Source organism: Parasteatoda tepidariorum, chromosome 6 (genome assembly GCF_982258835.1).
Source record: "Parasteatoda tepidariorum strain Cologne lab strain chromosome 6, Ptep-v5.0, whole genome shotgun sequence".
Lineage (NCBI taxonomy): Eukaryota > Metazoa > Arthropoda > Arachnida > Araneae > Theridiidae > Parasteatoda > Parasteatoda tepidariorum.
The window spans coordinates 26,734,484-26,750,615 of record NC_141760.1 but is presented as its reverse complement, the minus strand read 5'-3'; the positions used below and the strand labels follow the sequence as shown (position 1 = coordinate 26,750,615).

General features: G+C 29.0%; 4 protein-coding genes across 4 annotated transcripts; all 4 read left to right on the top strand.

Annotated features, from left to right (window-relative positions):
• Positions 1–44: 44 nt before the first annotated feature.
• LOC147807707 (degenerin unc-8-like) lies at positions 45–443 on the top strand. Its single transcript, XM_087166767.1, has one exon. The coding sequence runs from the start codon at positions 45–47 to the stop codon at positions 441–443; it is 399 nt and encodes a 132-aa protein (XP_087022893.1).
• A 1,902-nt stretch (positions 444–2,345) lies between these two features.
• Positions 2,346–3,740, top strand: LOC147807706 (degenerin deg-1-like). The gene has a single exon (XM_087166766.1). The coding sequence runs from the start codon at positions 2,346–2,348 to the stop codon at positions 3,738–3,740; it is 1,395 nt and encodes a 464-aa protein (XP_087022892.1).
• Positions 3,741–10,886: 7,146 nt separating this feature from the next.
• On the top strand, positions 10,887–13,876 carry LOC107453604 (acid-sensing ion channel 4-A-like). The gene is made up of 3 exons (XM_087166765.1): positions 10,887–11,316; positions 11,488–11,781; positions 13,740–13,876. Exons 1-3 carry the CDS (start codon positions 10,926–10,928, stop codon positions 13,874–13,876), a joined length of 822 nt encoding a protein of 273 aa, XP_087022891.1. The 5' UTR covers positions 10,887–10,925.
• Positions 13,877–13,997: 121 nt separating this feature from the next.
• On the top strand, positions 13,998–15,092 carry LOC147807705 (degenerin deg-1-like). The gene has a single exon (XM_087166764.1). The coding sequence runs from the start codon at positions 13,998–14,000 to the stop codon at positions 15,090–15,092; it is 1,095 nt and encodes a 364-aa protein (XP_087022890.1).
• The last annotated feature ends 1,040 nt before the right edge of the window (positions 15,093–16,132 follow it).

The window sequence follows — 16,132 nt, the reverse complement described above, 5'->3', positions numbered from 1 at the left end:
CAGAATCTCTGTCAAAGCTGTATTTAATCTTCAAATATTTACGAATGAGCAATAAGAATCGAAGATTTGTAGCATATAAAGCATCAGAATTAGTGAAATTCTGCAGTTTTAACATGCAGTTATGTTCTTCGAAAGACTTCAAGTACTTTCAGAGTCTCAGATATGGTAATTGTTATACATTTAATAGTTCCAGCAAGTATGGTAACAAGTATATTAAGTTTTCTGAAACAGGATACAAAAGTGGATTGGAACTACTACTAAACTTTGGTTTAAAAGAATACACGTCAATCGCTTCGAAATCTGGAATGAGAATCTCAGTTCATCATGCTTCAGAAGCACCAGACCCTGAAGTAAATGGCGTTGACATAAATCCAAGGTTTGAAACATCGATTGTTCTAAAACAGATGGCCATACAACGTCTGCCTGCACGTATACAAAGATAGATGCATCAACTACAACTCGCGTATTAATGAAAGCAGTGAAGAAGAATGCATGAAACTATGCCTTCAAAAACTGAGTTTTGAAATTTGTGGTTGCATTGATCCAACTTTGATCCCAATTCCTGGAATGAGCAATTGGATTTTTATTAGTATTTGTATAAATTTTATAGAAAATATTTATTAATAGTAATTATTAATAGTAATAAATATTTACTATTATTAATAGCAAATATTAATTAATAGTAAATATTTATCATTTTTTATTAGTTTATATAATAAAAATCAACAGCATATCATGTTTTTAATTGCCCTGCAGTCGCTGCAGGCCTTCCCCTCTTAAACTACCCTACGGAAGAAGATTTATATTCATTTAATGCCACTGAGATAGCAAAGACTATTCAAGCACACCATGAGATATGATTCAGTAGAAGATACTACACCAACTAACCAATAAAAGTCGAAATTTTTTTTTATTGCAAGGTATACAATTTCGTATTGCATTTAAAATAATGCAATATTGAATGGCAAAATACAAAATTTGAGCGAAATTGGTCGAATAATTCCTAAGAAATCGAATTCTGAAGGAAAAAAAACGTACATTTAAAATTCCGATTTCTCAGGAACTATTCTACCGATTTTTCTTAATTTTGTATTCTGCCATTTAAGATTGCATTTTTTGAAATGATGCAAAAATTTGTATACCTTACGCTTCAAAATTTTTTGGCTGTTATTAGATAAAATGATAAAGATTTTCAAACAGTTACATTTTGCATGGAATTATATTTGGATGAAAAGATTTTATGATTGGGTGCAAATTTTTTTTCAATTCTCTTAAAAAGTTCTTGAGAGAGTTTGAAATACGCAAAAAGTAAAATTAACATTCAGAGGTTCAAACTTTGGACCATTTTCCGGGCCAAATTATTTGGACCATATATCCCAGATTTCGGCAACTCCCTATATTTTTGGGGTCAGGAATCCGCATCTGACGAAAAAAAGGTATGTTTATTCAGAATAAGTGCTGTCTCTATTCTTTTCTTGAATAAAAAAGCAGGCACTTTTATGACCGTTTTCTTCAAAATTATGTGTATAGGAGGAAAATCCCCTCAAACTCCCCCTTCTAGCTATAACTAATCATATATTAGGAAGTTTCAATTCTTTAGCCCCTCAGAAAAAATTTAGCATTTAAAGCAATTTTCCTCATAGGGGAAATATATATAATTCCTGATTCGTAACTACTATTACTGCGGATTTCTTAAGGCTCATGGCAATGAAAATAAAACAATAGTTGTGATTTATTAAAATGTGCAGGTGGAATTGTACATTAGAGTGGAGGACTGTTGATTAACGAAGCTAAATCCAAAAAAAATGTGACGATGTATCCTCTGGAAAGTATCGAATTTGTGTAACTGTTGGACTTAGTTAAAAATAATCAAGCAATTGCAATAAAAGACACTGGTACCTTATGAAATCAACGAAAATTTCTTTAAATCAATGGCCTTGGAAAAAAAATAATTTTTTGCTTTCTGATGAATAAAAAGGAATAGTTGAAATTGAAATTTAGAGTGCTAGACGGGTAACAAGTGAAAATAAATTTAAAACATTTAACAACAAGATTCAAGGAAATTGCTATATCGCGTGCTAAAGTTTTTAAATGTTGGATGTAACTTAAAATATTCATTTGCCATTTCTCTCAAAAATAGGCGAATTAAACTCCGCTTAATATTAATGAAATGATATGAGAAAGCTATCTTTTAATGTCGCGACAAAACCTCTAAGTTAATGGCTTTTAAAAACAAAATAATTTTGAGGTTTTTATTTTATATTTTTTTGGTAAACTCAGATGAAATGTTGAAACTGAATGTTATGAGAGAATATTGATCCCTCACTTAGTAGTAAAGAAGCAATATGGCAATGCTAACTCACATTGTCGCAGATAAAATCTTTAAGAAATCATCAATATACGCCATTGCTCGAATTGGATTTTCAAAATCATACTATTACAAAATATTTTGGCTCCTCATTTTAATAGTTGGATTATCAGGTTGCTCATACAAGACTCATATATTTTTTTCTGTTTACTATGAATATCCTGTAATAGTATCTCTTCAAGAAAAACAAATTTCAGAATCAGGTTTTCCTGCCGTTACTATTTGTAACCTCAATCGAATGAAAGTGTTCTACGAAAGTTGCGATAACGATAACATAATGGAAAAGGGTTGCATTCCTTCTATTGGCAAAATGGCCGGTGGTAAACAAGCAGATATAGGTTCTTCTGGTAAGCAAGACATATCTGAACGACGCAGTCTACTATCTTGCAATGGTACGTTTAATATAGAATCTCTGTCAAAGCTGTATTTAATCTTCAAATATTTACGAATGAGTAATAAGAATCGAAGATTTGTAGGATATAAAGCATCAGAATTAGTAAAATTCTGCAGTTTTAACATGCAGTTATGTTCTTCAAAAGACTTCAAGTACTTTCAGAGTCTCAGATATGGTAATTGTTATACATTTAATAGTTCCATCAAGTATGGTAAGAAGTATGTTACATTTTCTAAAACAGGATACAAAAGTGGATTGGATCTATTACTGGACTTGGGTTTAAAAGAATACATGTCAACTGCTTCGAAATCTGGAATGAGAATCTCAGTTCATCATGCTTCAGAAGCACCAAACCCTGAAGTAAATGGCGTTGACATATATCCAGGGTTTGAAACATCGATTGTTCTAAAACAGATGGTCATTCAACGTTTGCCTGCACCATACAAAGACAGATGCATCAAGTACAACTCGCGTATTAATGAAAGCAGTGAAGAAGAATGCATGAAGCTATGCCTTCAGAAACTGAGTTTTGAAATTTGTGGTTGCATTGATCCAACTTTAATCCTAATTCCTGGAATGAAGCATTGTAATATATTTAACATGAGTGATATTTGTTGTTTGGATGGAGTTCAAGACAACACTACTCGACATGAGTTATCATGTGACTGTCCACCATCTTGTTATGCAGTCTCTTACAGCAACGAGATTTCAAAAGCACGGTTATCAAAGACTGACGGTATTTTGTCGAACAAATCAAAAGGCAATTTTATGAACCATTACGCTCGTTTGAAGGTATTTTACTCCACTTTCACCCAAAATACTTTCAAACAATTACCAATGTTTGAAGAATCTGAAATCTTCAGTCACTTAGGTGGTGAACTGTCACTGTGGTTGGGTCTTTCCCTGTTTGTCATTTTCGAAATAATGGAAGCTCTAATAAGTCTTATCAAAGCATTTAAACCCTCAACTAATAAGTAAAAATAGGAAAAAAGTTTCTATTCAAAGGTAACTTCTTAAATTTTCTTTGATCAATGAGTTTTGAGTTTTTCAAAAAACTCCATCGAAACATATTTGATATTTTAATAAAAATTTTTTTTTCGAAATCTAGGTGGGTTACACAGAGATATTTACTTAGATGGATATAACAAGCTTCGTTTTGCTGCATTTACATAATTTGACTGTATATAAAGATATTTATGCAAGATAAATTTTTTAATACAAATAATTGCAAAACTTATTAAAACTTACATTATTTTAGTCAGAACACGAAATAGATACTGTGGAAATTTAGATAATAACTGAAGTACCAATTTAGAATTCACCAAACTCAAAAATAAGCTTAAATCTGTTCTTAAAAATTTAAAGAACGATTTCATGCTTTTTTTCACGTTTATTTCTTTAGGTTTGCATACGCAAATTCGCATCTAATAATACGAAATAGATAGGAAGAAAAAATTTAGGAAAATTCCTCTTTATTTGCTAAGTCTTAAATTCTACTCAAGTTGTGTATTAAATAAATAAAAATACATAAAACATTATTCAGTTACTTGTTTTAATATTCACTTATAAAGTTCGGAAAAATGATTCATGTGATAACTTGGGTCTCAATATACATTCTGAAGAAATTTTATAGAAAAAATTTCCTTAATAAATTTGAAATATAAATGGTTGACTGACAAAACTCTGTTTTAATTACCAATAAAATTAGCAAGATAAATGTTTGTATTTATTTTTCGCAAAAAAATGCTTAATAGTTTAGTAAAGCTGTCCATTTGATCTTTAAAAGTGTCATAAGCTTAATTGTATATTTTTTTATTTATTTAATTTTTCTTCTATTATTATTTTAGATATAATTATTTCTCTAGATGTAAATATAAAACAGTCAATAATATTAAAATCCATTCTCTTTTGGCTAAAACCTGTAATTATAAAGTCGTTAGCCAGTAAAATATTATTTTAGTTCATATCTCACCTTTAAATAAGTGTGCTGATTGATTTTTACAAAAGAACCAATTTATTTTGCTACTGTTTAAAGGAATTGCATATATATAGGTTATATGGTAACAATTATTTTACTTATATATATATATATATATATATATATATATAGGGGAGAGTGGGGTCAATTGTAACATTTTACAATTGTCCCCACTTACGGGGTCAATTGTAACAGTTCATAAATTCAACTAAAACACTGTTAATTATACATATTATCATAGTTGTGATATATATTTTTATTGATCAAAATAGTAATAATATTTTAGGAGTAAAAATAATAATGAGCAGAGACCTAAAGGGTTAAACTTTTAATTTTAAGCAGTTAAAAATTTTAATTTATGCTGTGAAAGGTTACAAATGAAATAATGCACATGCAACATAATATAAATGATATAGGAAACTATAGGTGGTTCTTAAAGAGTTAAGTAATGGTTTGTAAACATAAGATTATTTATTTTCAGCTGCTACAGTCGTCCCTTTACTTATTGTTACAATCGTCCCCAAGTCGCCATTTCAGCTTCATTTGTTAAAAACAATGCTTGTTAATTAACAAAACTAATCTTTTTTTTCTTAAAATGTTAATTAAGGTATCCACTTACATATTTGGTTAATAATTTTTATTTGTTTAAACAAAATTAATATGTTACAATATAATATTCTAACACCAAAAAAAGTACTTACGTAGCGTGAAAATATCTTTTGTGATATAACTCATTCAAAAGTACATAAAAATGGTTGCCAGCAGGGGTGTGCATGTAGATTTATTAAATACACCTTGTGCGCCACCTAGGAACCAAATCTAGAACCCGACACTCGAAATATTTGCTCTGTTACAATCGTACCCTGTTACAATTGACCCCACTCTCCCCTATAATATATATATATATATATATATATATATATATATATATATATATATATATATATATATATATATATATATATATATATATATATATATAGTCAAACCTCGATATCTCGGACTTGAAGGGAGAGGAGAGAAGATTCGAGATACCGGAAATTCGAATTATCGAAAATCGCATGTTATCGATGGTATAATAAAGAATAATGCTCTTAATTATTACACTTTCATTTAAAAAAAGATTCAATTGTTGTCTGCTTTAGAGATGTGTAAGAAAGTTTGTCTATAACAATTTCTAAGCGGACTATAGCTTTAAATGTCTCCTCTGACATATTCGCCTGCCTCTCAATAAATCTCCTTACAGTGCACACTGCAGAAAGTGCTTGTTTGTAAGTAACGTTGGGTGGCAAATCTTCGATTTCCTCATCCTCTTCTTCTGATAGCTCACAAGAAGCTTTCGTTTGAGCGATGATATCATTGTCATCCCACTGACCACACACTGTTACTGCATCATCTACGTTTACAAAGTCATGAAATTCCATGTCATCAAGTTTCATGAGTCCGGTCAATCTGTCCCAATCACTTTCGGGGTAGTTTTCAGCAGAATTAACGATATTGATTGTTTGACAACTTTCGTGATCTTTAATGAATCCAGCTTTCTTGAAGCCATTCATTATTGTAGACAAAGATACATCATTCCATGCCACTGACGTCTTTATGTCCATTTTTTAAAAAAAGTTTATTAATATGAGAATTGGTTTTCTATTCTTAAATTTTTTTTTTTTTTTTTTTTGGAATAGTTTTTAATTTTCAAAAGAAAAATCTACGCTACTTATGGAGAAAAAAAATTCAAGTTTATCGAGGGATGATAAAAAAAAATTCGTAAAATCAATTTTTTTTTAACATTGAGTGTATAGGAAATTTGAAGGGAATTTTTTTCTTCGAGATATCGAAAAATTCGTGAAATCGAGGTTCGAGTTAGTGAGGTTCGACTGTATATATATATTGGATTCTCTTTACAGTTTCTTTCTTGTTATAAACTCCTTGTTTAAACCTGAAGAAGAGGTCAGGTAAGACAGGACATATAAAAATAAATTAGATTTTCATAATAACCAATGTAATATCGTATTCCGGACCTTTACTTTTATTTATCAAAAATATCTTAACGTTATACTTAAATAAATAGTTTAACGTTCGATATAAAATAAATATTTTAGTTATATAAGTACATTTAAACAGACCCAGAAAAAATTATTTTATCGCAATTTTATGATTTGATTGTCAACTTCGTGAAAATTAAATTGTGATAAAACATCTATTTCTGGACTTATTTTATTTGAATAATTGTATAAAATAATATTATAAAAAAATAATGTTATAAAATTCTAAATAATTTTTAATCATTAAATTAAGATAAATATTTGTACCAATTGCGCACGAGCAGTCAGTCTATAATAGTGTGGCGCATTTTCAGGCGAACGTTGACGCTTCTGGTCATGACTTGCAATGCAATTATTCATTCTTTGGATGAGAAATACCTCTTCTTCAAATTTGTAAATGGAGTGTAGACCCTCCTCTTAAATAATAAGATATGATGGCCTTATGTGCGAAGCATTAAAATATATATATATATATATATATATATATATATATATATATATATATATATATATATATATATATATATATATATATATATATATATATATATATATATATATATATATATATATATATATATATATATATATATATATATATATATATATATATATGTATATGTATATATATATATATATATATATATATATATATACATAATTTTTTTTTAAAAGCTATTAATTTATCAGTCTTTTAGACCGACTATTTAAAACGAATATAAAATAAACTGAAAAGAGAAATAAAAGTACAGCGTTAACATTTTACAAATCCATAAAATTTTCGAAGCCAAATCATTGTTGAAAAATGGTGATGTAATATTGTTGAACATCATTCTTCTTTATTTTCACAATAAAGAATAATTAAAAATTGTGCTTAATTTTAACATCTTAAATGTATTGATTTGTGCTTTTGAAAGTTATGCTTTTATTTATTAACTAGTAACTTGAATTTCTGTTTTGTATATTTTAACTAAATGTAAAATATTTTTTATTTTATTTTTATTTTTTATAATAGCATGTTTTTAAAGTAAAAAAAAAATGCTTATTTAATCTAGGTTTAAAAAAAAAATTTTTTTTTCCTCTAAAATATGTATTTTAAGCAAATATACTTTAAATATAACTCGAATATTCTGAAGAAAGTTTATTTTGTATTTTCCAGATAAAGTTGTAGTCAGCAATCGTAATAAATAAAGTTTTGATGGCTAACGCTTATATATTGTAAATATCTCATGGCCGAAAAAAATAAATAGTGTTCTTTACTGGGAAATTACTCTGTACAACAAAAAAAAGGAAATAAACAAACAATAAAAAAAATCTAAGCTTTTACACTGTTTTCGCTGATTCTTACAAAAAATGTATTCCTGAATTTGAATACGACACCCGCCCCCCTAATACCAATTGTTTTTCGACAACATACCCCTATAATTAACACTTTTCCATAATTTTATGGCCATGAATTTGATATGAATTAGAATTCTTTTTGCCATTAAACTTTGTGTAAAGGACTAGAGAGGTGAAGAGTTCAACAACGTGAACTGTTTATTGTAAAGAAAAAGATTTTGGGGAATCCCTTCCTTAGATTGTAAATGAAAATCTTGAAAAAATTATCAATTTTTTCCTCTCAAATTTTTTTTCTGATTTTTTGCATGTGCTATCTTGCTGCACCGTTTTTCTACATCAAATATCCTCTAAATATGTAGTCTCAATTCTGACTAAAGCGGGTGTGAGGATGTAATGTTTCGGGAAACCTGCGAGAGAACGGATAGTTGAAAAGTTTTAATGCGTGAACAATTTTAGCAGGCAATGAATAGGTGTGATTTGCATCGTTAAATTGTAAAAATAATCATGAAAAAAAGTTAAATTTTTCAAGCTTTTCGTCGCAATTTTTGTATCATTTTAAGGAATATAATTTTAAATGACGAAATACAAACTTTGAGCAAAATTGCTCAAACAGATCCTGAGAAATCAAATTTTAAATATTTGATTGTCTTTAAATATTTATTATTTTTTCTTATTAGTATTTGTATAAATTTTATAGAAAATATTTAATAATAGTAATTATTAATAGTAATAAATATTTACCATTATTAATAGCAAATATTAATTAATAATAAATATTTATTATTTTTTATTAGTTTATGTCATAAAAATCTACACCATGTCATGTTTTAATTGCCCTGCAGTCGCTGCAGGCCTTCCCCTCTAAAACTACCCTACAGAAGAAGATTTATATTCATTTAATGCCACAGAGATAGCAAATACTATTCAAGCACACCATGAGATATGATTCAATAGAGGATACGACACCAACCAACCAATAAAAGTCAAAAAAAAATTTTTTTTGCAAGGCATACAATTTCGAATAGCATTTGAAAGAATGTAATATTAAATGGCAAAATACAAAATTTGAGCGAAATTGGTCGAATAGTTCCTATAAAATTGAATTCTGAAGAAAAAAAACGTACATTTAAAATTCCGATTTCTCAGGAACTATTCAACCGATTTTTCTTAATTTTGTATTCTGCCATTTAAAATTGCATTTTTTGAAATGATTCAAAAACTTGTATACCTTACATTTCAAAATTTTTGGACTGTTATTAGATAAAATGATAAAGATTTTCAAAAAGTTACATTTTGCATGGAATTATATTTGGATGAAAAGATTTTATGATTGGGTGCAAAAATTTTTTCAATTCTCTTAAAAAGTTCTTGAGACAGTTTGAAATACGCAAAAAGTAAAATTAACATTCAGAGGTCCAAACTTTGGACCATTCTCCGGACCAAATTATTCGGACCATATATATCACAGGTTTCGGCTAGCTACTCCCAATTTTTTTGGGGTCAGAAATCCGAATCCAACGAAAAAAAGGTATGTTTATTCAGAATAAATGCTATCTGCGTTGTCTGATTTCGTAACATAAATTAATGTCTGCATTAATTAATTAGCACATTTGAGCTCACTTTCTTGAATTATTAAGATTGAGTCCTAGAACGTGAAGGTCCAATCATTAGATCAAAAGTTATTTAGGATGGTCCATTTATTAATTAATTTATTTTTGCCCACTGTACATACACTTAATTTTATATAATTTTCTTGAATAAAAAAGCAAGCACTTTTATGACCATTTTCTTCAAAATTATGTGATTGAGGAAGAAAATTCCCTCAAACTCCCCCTTCTAGCTACAACTATCATGTATTAGGAAGTTTCAACTCTTTAGTCCCTCAGAAAAAATTGAGCATTTAAAATAATTTTCCTCATAGGGGAAGCATATATAATTCTTGATTCGTAACTACTATTACTGAATTTGTAAATTTAATATTTATTTTTCTTTATGTTTCAGATATTTTCTCAGCTTGCTTTTTATGGTTCATGGCAATGAAAACAAAATAATGGTTTTGATTTATAAAAATGTGCATGTGGAATTGCATATTAGAGTGGAGGACTACTGATTAACGAAATTAATGGAAAAAATGTAACGTTGTATCCTCTGAAAAGTATCGATTCTTTGTAATTGTTGGAATTGGTTTAAAATAAATAATCAATTGCAATAACACTAGTACCTAATGACATCGCTGACAAAATGTTTAAACCAAAGGTTTGGAAAAAAATAACTTTTTGCTCTCTGAAGAATTAAAATGAATAGTTGAAACTGAAATTTAGAGTGGCAGACTGGTGACTAGGGAAAATAAATTCAAAAGATTTAACAACAAGATTCAAGGAAATTGCAAAATCGCGCGCTAAAGATTTTAAATGCTGGATGTAACTTAAAATATTCATTCCCCATTTCTTTCAAAAATTGCGAATTAAACTCCACTTAATACTAATGAAATGATATAAGAAAGCAATCTTTCAATGTCGTCGACAAAACCTTTCAGTCAATGACTTTGAAAGGAAAATAATTTCGTGGTTTTTTTTTGGTACTCTAAGATGAAATGTTGAAACTGAATGTTAGAGGGGAATATTGATGGTTAATAAAACTAAATCCAAAGGAGTAACGACTATTTTTTTTTGGTAAATCATTAAATCATGAGGTAAGCTTTCGAAAAATGAATGTAGTTTAAACTTTTCACGGCATTAAAAAAAAAAAAAAAATCGGAGGAAATATTTTATAAAACCCGTCACTTAACAGTAAAGAAAAAATATGGCAATGCTAACTCACATTGTCGCAGATAAAATCTTTAAGAAATCATCAATATATGCGATTGCTCGAATTGGATTTTCAAAATCAAACTATCACAAAATATTTTGGCTCCTCATATTATCAGTTGGATTATCTGATTGTGCATACAAGAATCAAATATTTCTTTCTGTTTACTTCGAATATTCTGTAATAGTATCTCTTCAAGAAGAACAAATTTTAGAATCAGGTTTTCCTGCCGTTACTATTTGTAACCTCAATCGAATGAAAGCGTCCTACGAAAGTTGCAATAACGACGACATAATGGAAAATGGTTGCATTCATTCTATTGGCGAAGATGATGGTGATAAACCAGAAGATATAGGTTCTTCTGTTAAGCAAGACATATCTGAATGACGCAGTCTACTATCTTGCAATGGTACGTTTAATACAGAATCTCTGTCAAAGCTGTATTTAATCTTCAAATATTTACGAATGAGCAATAAGAATCGAAGATTTGTAGCATATAAAGCATCAGAATTAGTGAAATTCTGCAGTTTTAACATGCAGTTATGTTCTTCGAAAGACTTCAAGTACTTTCAGAGTCTCAGATATGGTAATTGTTATACATTTAATAGTTCCAGCAAGTATGGTAACAAGTATATTAAGTTTTCTGAAACAGGATACAAAAGTGGATTGGAACTACTACTAAACTTTGGTTTAAAAGAATACACGTCAATCGCTTCGAAATCTGGAATGAGAATCTCAGTTCATCATGCTTCAGAAGCACCAGACCCTGAAGTAAATGGCGTTGACATAAATCCAAGGTTTGAAACATCGATTGTTCTAAAACAGATGGCCATACAACGTCTGCCTGCACGTATACAAAGATAGATGCATCAACTACAACTCGCGTATTAATGAAAGCAGTGAAGAAGAATGCATGAAACTATGCCTTCAAAAACTGAGTTTTGAAATTTGTGGTTGCATTGATCCAACTTTGATCCCAATTCCTGGAATGAGCAATTGGATTTTTATTAGTATTTGTATAAATTTTATAGAAAATATTTATTAATAGTAATTATTAATAGTAATAAATATTTACTATTATTAATAGCAAATATTAATTAATAGTAAATATTTATCATTTTTTATTAGTTTATATAATAAAAATCAACAGCATATCATGTTTTTAATTGCCCTGCAGTCGCTGCAGGCCTTCCCCTCTTAAACTACCCTACGGAAGAAGATTTATATTCATTTAATGCCACTGAGATAGCAAAGACTATTCAAGCACACCATGAGATATGATTCAGTAGAAGATACTACACCAACTAACCAATAAAAGTCGAAATTTTTTTTTATTGCAAGGTATACAATTTCGTATTGCATTTAAAATAATGCAATATTGAATGGCAAAATACAAAATTTGAGCGAAATTGGTCGAATAATTCCTAAGAAATCGAATTCTGAAGGAAAAAAAACGTACATTTAAAATTCCGATTTCTCAGGAACTATTCTACCGATTTTTCTTAATTTTGTATTCTGCCATTTAAGATTGCATTTTTTGAAATGATGCAAAAATTTGTATACCTTACGCTTCAAAATTTTTTGGCTGTTATTAGATAAAATGATAAAGATTTTCAAACAGTTACATTTTGCATGGAATTATATTTGGATGAAAAGATTTTATGATTGGGTGCAAATTTTTTTTCAATTCTCTTAAAAAGTTCTTGAGAGAGTTTGAAATACGCAAAAAGTAAAATTAACATTCAGAGGTTCAAACTTTGGACCATTTTCCGGGCCAAATTATTTGGACCATATATCCCAGATTTCGGCAACTCCCTATATTTTTGGGGTCAGGAATCCGCATCTGACGAAAAAAAGGTATGTTTATTCAGAATAAGTGCTGTCTCTATTCTTTTCTTGAATAAAAAAGCAGGCACTTTTATGACCGTTTTCTTCAAAATTATGTGTATAGGAGGAAAATCCCCTCAAACTCCCCCTTCTAGCTATAACTAATCATATATTAGGAAGTTTCAATTCTTTAGCCCCTCAGAAAAAATTTAGCATTTAAAGCAATTTTCCTCATAGGGGAAATATATATAATTCCTGATTCGTAACTACTATTACTGCGGATTTCTTAAGGCTCATGGCAATGAAAATAAAACAATAGTTGTGATTTATTAAAATGTGCAGGTGGAATTGTACATTAGAGTGGAGGACTGTTGATTAACGAAGCTAAATCCAAAAAAAATGTGACGATGTATCCTCTGGAAAGTATCGAATTTGTGTAACTGTTGGACTTAGTTAAAAATAATCAAGCAATTGCAATAAAAGACACTGGTACCTTATGAAATCAACGAAAATTTCTTTAAATCAATGGCCTTGGAAAAAAAATAATTTTTTGCTTTCTGATGAATAAAAAGGAATAGTTGAAATTGAAATTTAGAGTGCTAGACGGGTAACAAGTGAAAATAAATTTAAAACATTTAACAACAAGATTCAAGGAAATTGCTATATCGCGTGCTAAAGTTTTTAAATGTTGGATGTAACTTAAAATATTCATTTGCCATTTCTCTCAAAAATAGGCGAATTAAACTCCGCTTAATATTAATGAAATTATATGAGAAAGCTATCTTTTAATGTCGCGACAAAACCTCTAAGTTAATGGCTTTTAAAAACAAAATAATTTTGAGGTTTTTATTTTATATTTTTTTGGTAAACTCAGATGAAATGTTGAAACTGAATGTTATGAGAGAATATTGATCCCTCACTTAGTAGTAAAGAAGCAATATGGCAATGCTAACTCACATTGTCGCAGATAAAATCTTTAAGAAATCATCAATATACGCCATTGCTCGAATTGGATTTTCAAAATCATACTATTACAAAATATTTTGGCTCCTCATTTTAATAGTTGGATTATCAGGTTGCTCATACAAGACTCATATATTTTTTTCTGTTTACTATGAATATCCTGTAATAGTATCTCTTCAAGAAAAACAAATTTCAGAATCAGGTTTTCCTGCCGTTACTATTTGTAACCTCAATCGAATGAAAGTGTTCTACGAAAGTTGCGATAACGATAACATAATGGAAAAGGGTTGCATTCCTTCTATTGGCAAAATGGCCGGTGGTAAACAAGCAGATATAGGTTCTTCTGGTAAGCAAGACATATCTGAACGACGCAGTCTACTATCTTGCAATGGTACGTTTAATATAGAATCTCTGTCAAAGCTGTATTTAATCTTCAAATATTTACGAATGAGTAATAAGAATCGAAGATTTGTAGGATATAAAGCATCAGAATTAGTAAAATTCTGCAGTTTTAACATGCAGTTATGTTCTTCAAAAGACTTCAAGTACTTTCAGAGTCTCAGATATGGTAATTGTTATACATTTAATAGTTCCATCAAGTATGGTAAGAAGTATGTTACATTTTCTAAAACAGGATACAAAAGTGGATTGGATCTATTACTGGACTTGGGTTTAAAAGAATACATGTCAACTGCTTCGAAATCTGGAATGAGAATCTCAGTTCATCATGCTTCAGAAGCACCAAACCCTGAAGTAAATGGCGTTGACATATATCCAGGGTTTGAAACATCGATTGTTCTAAAACAGATGGTCATTCAACGTTTGCCTGCACCATACAAAGACAGATGCATCAAGTACAACTCGCGTATTAATGAAAGCAGTGAAGAAGAATGCATGAAGCTATGCCTTCAGAAACTGAGTTTTGAAATTTGTGGTTGCATTGATCCAACTTTAATCCTAATTCCTGGAATGAAGCATTGTAATATATTTAACATGAGTGATATTTGTTGTTTGGATGGAGTTCAAGACAACACTACTCGACATGAGTTATCATGTGACTGTCCACCATCTTGTTATGCAGTCTCTTACAGCAACGAGATTTCAAAAGCACGGTTATCAAAGACTGACGGTATTTTGTCGAACAAATCAAAAGGCAATTTTATGAACCATTACGCTCGTTTGAAGGTATTTTACTCCACTTTCACCCAAAATACTTTCAAACAATTACCAATGTTTGAAGAATCTGAAATCTTCAGTCACTTAGGTGGTGAACTGTCACTGTGGTTGGGTCTTTCCCTGTTTGTCATTTTCGAAATAATGGAAGCTCTAATAAGTCTTATCAAAGCACTTAAACCCTCAACTAATAAGTAAAAATAGGAAAAAAGTTTCTATTCAAAGGTAACTTCTTAAATTTTCTTTGATCAATGAGTTTTGAGTTTTTCAAAAAACTCCATCGAAACATATTTGATATTTTAATAAAAATTTTTTTTTCGAAATCTAGGTGGGTTACACAGAGATATTTACTTAGATGGATATAACAAGCTTCGTTTTGCTGCATTTACATAATTTGACTGTATATAAAGATATTTATGCAAGATAAATTTTTTAATACAAATAATTGCAAAACTTATTAAAACTTACATTATTTTAGTCAGAACACGAAATAGATACTGTGGAAATTTAGATAATAACTGAAGTACCAATTTAGAATTCACCAAACTCAAAAATAAGCTTAAATCTGTTCTTAAAAATTTAAAGAACGATTTCATGCTTTTTTTCACGTTTATTTCTTTAGGTTTGCATACGCAAATTCGCATCTAATAATACGAAATAGATAGGAAGAAAAAATTTAGGAAAATTCCTCTTTATTTGCTAAGTCTTAAATTCTACTCAAGTTGTGTATTAAATAAATAAAAATACATAAAACATTATTCAGTTACTTGTTTTAATATTCACTTATAAAGTTCGGAAAAATGATTCATGTGATAACTTGGGTCTCAATATACATTCTGAAGAAATTTTATAGAAAAAATTTCCTTAATAAATTTGAAATATAAATGGTTGACTGACAAAACTCTGTTTTAATTACCAATAAAATTAGCAAGATAAATGTTTGTATTTATTTTTCGCAAAAAAATGCTTAATAGTTTAGTAAAGCTGTCCATTTGATCTTTAAAAGTGTCATAAGCTTAATTGTATATTTTTTTATTTATTTAATTTTTCTTCTATTATTATTTTAGATATAATTATTTCTCTAGATATAAATATAAAACAGTCAATAATATTAAAATCCATTCTCTTTTGGCTAAAACCTGTAATTATAAAGTCGTTAGCCAGTAAAATATTATTTTAGTTCATATCTCACCTTTAAATAAGTGTGCTGATTGATTTTTACAAAAGAACCAATTTAT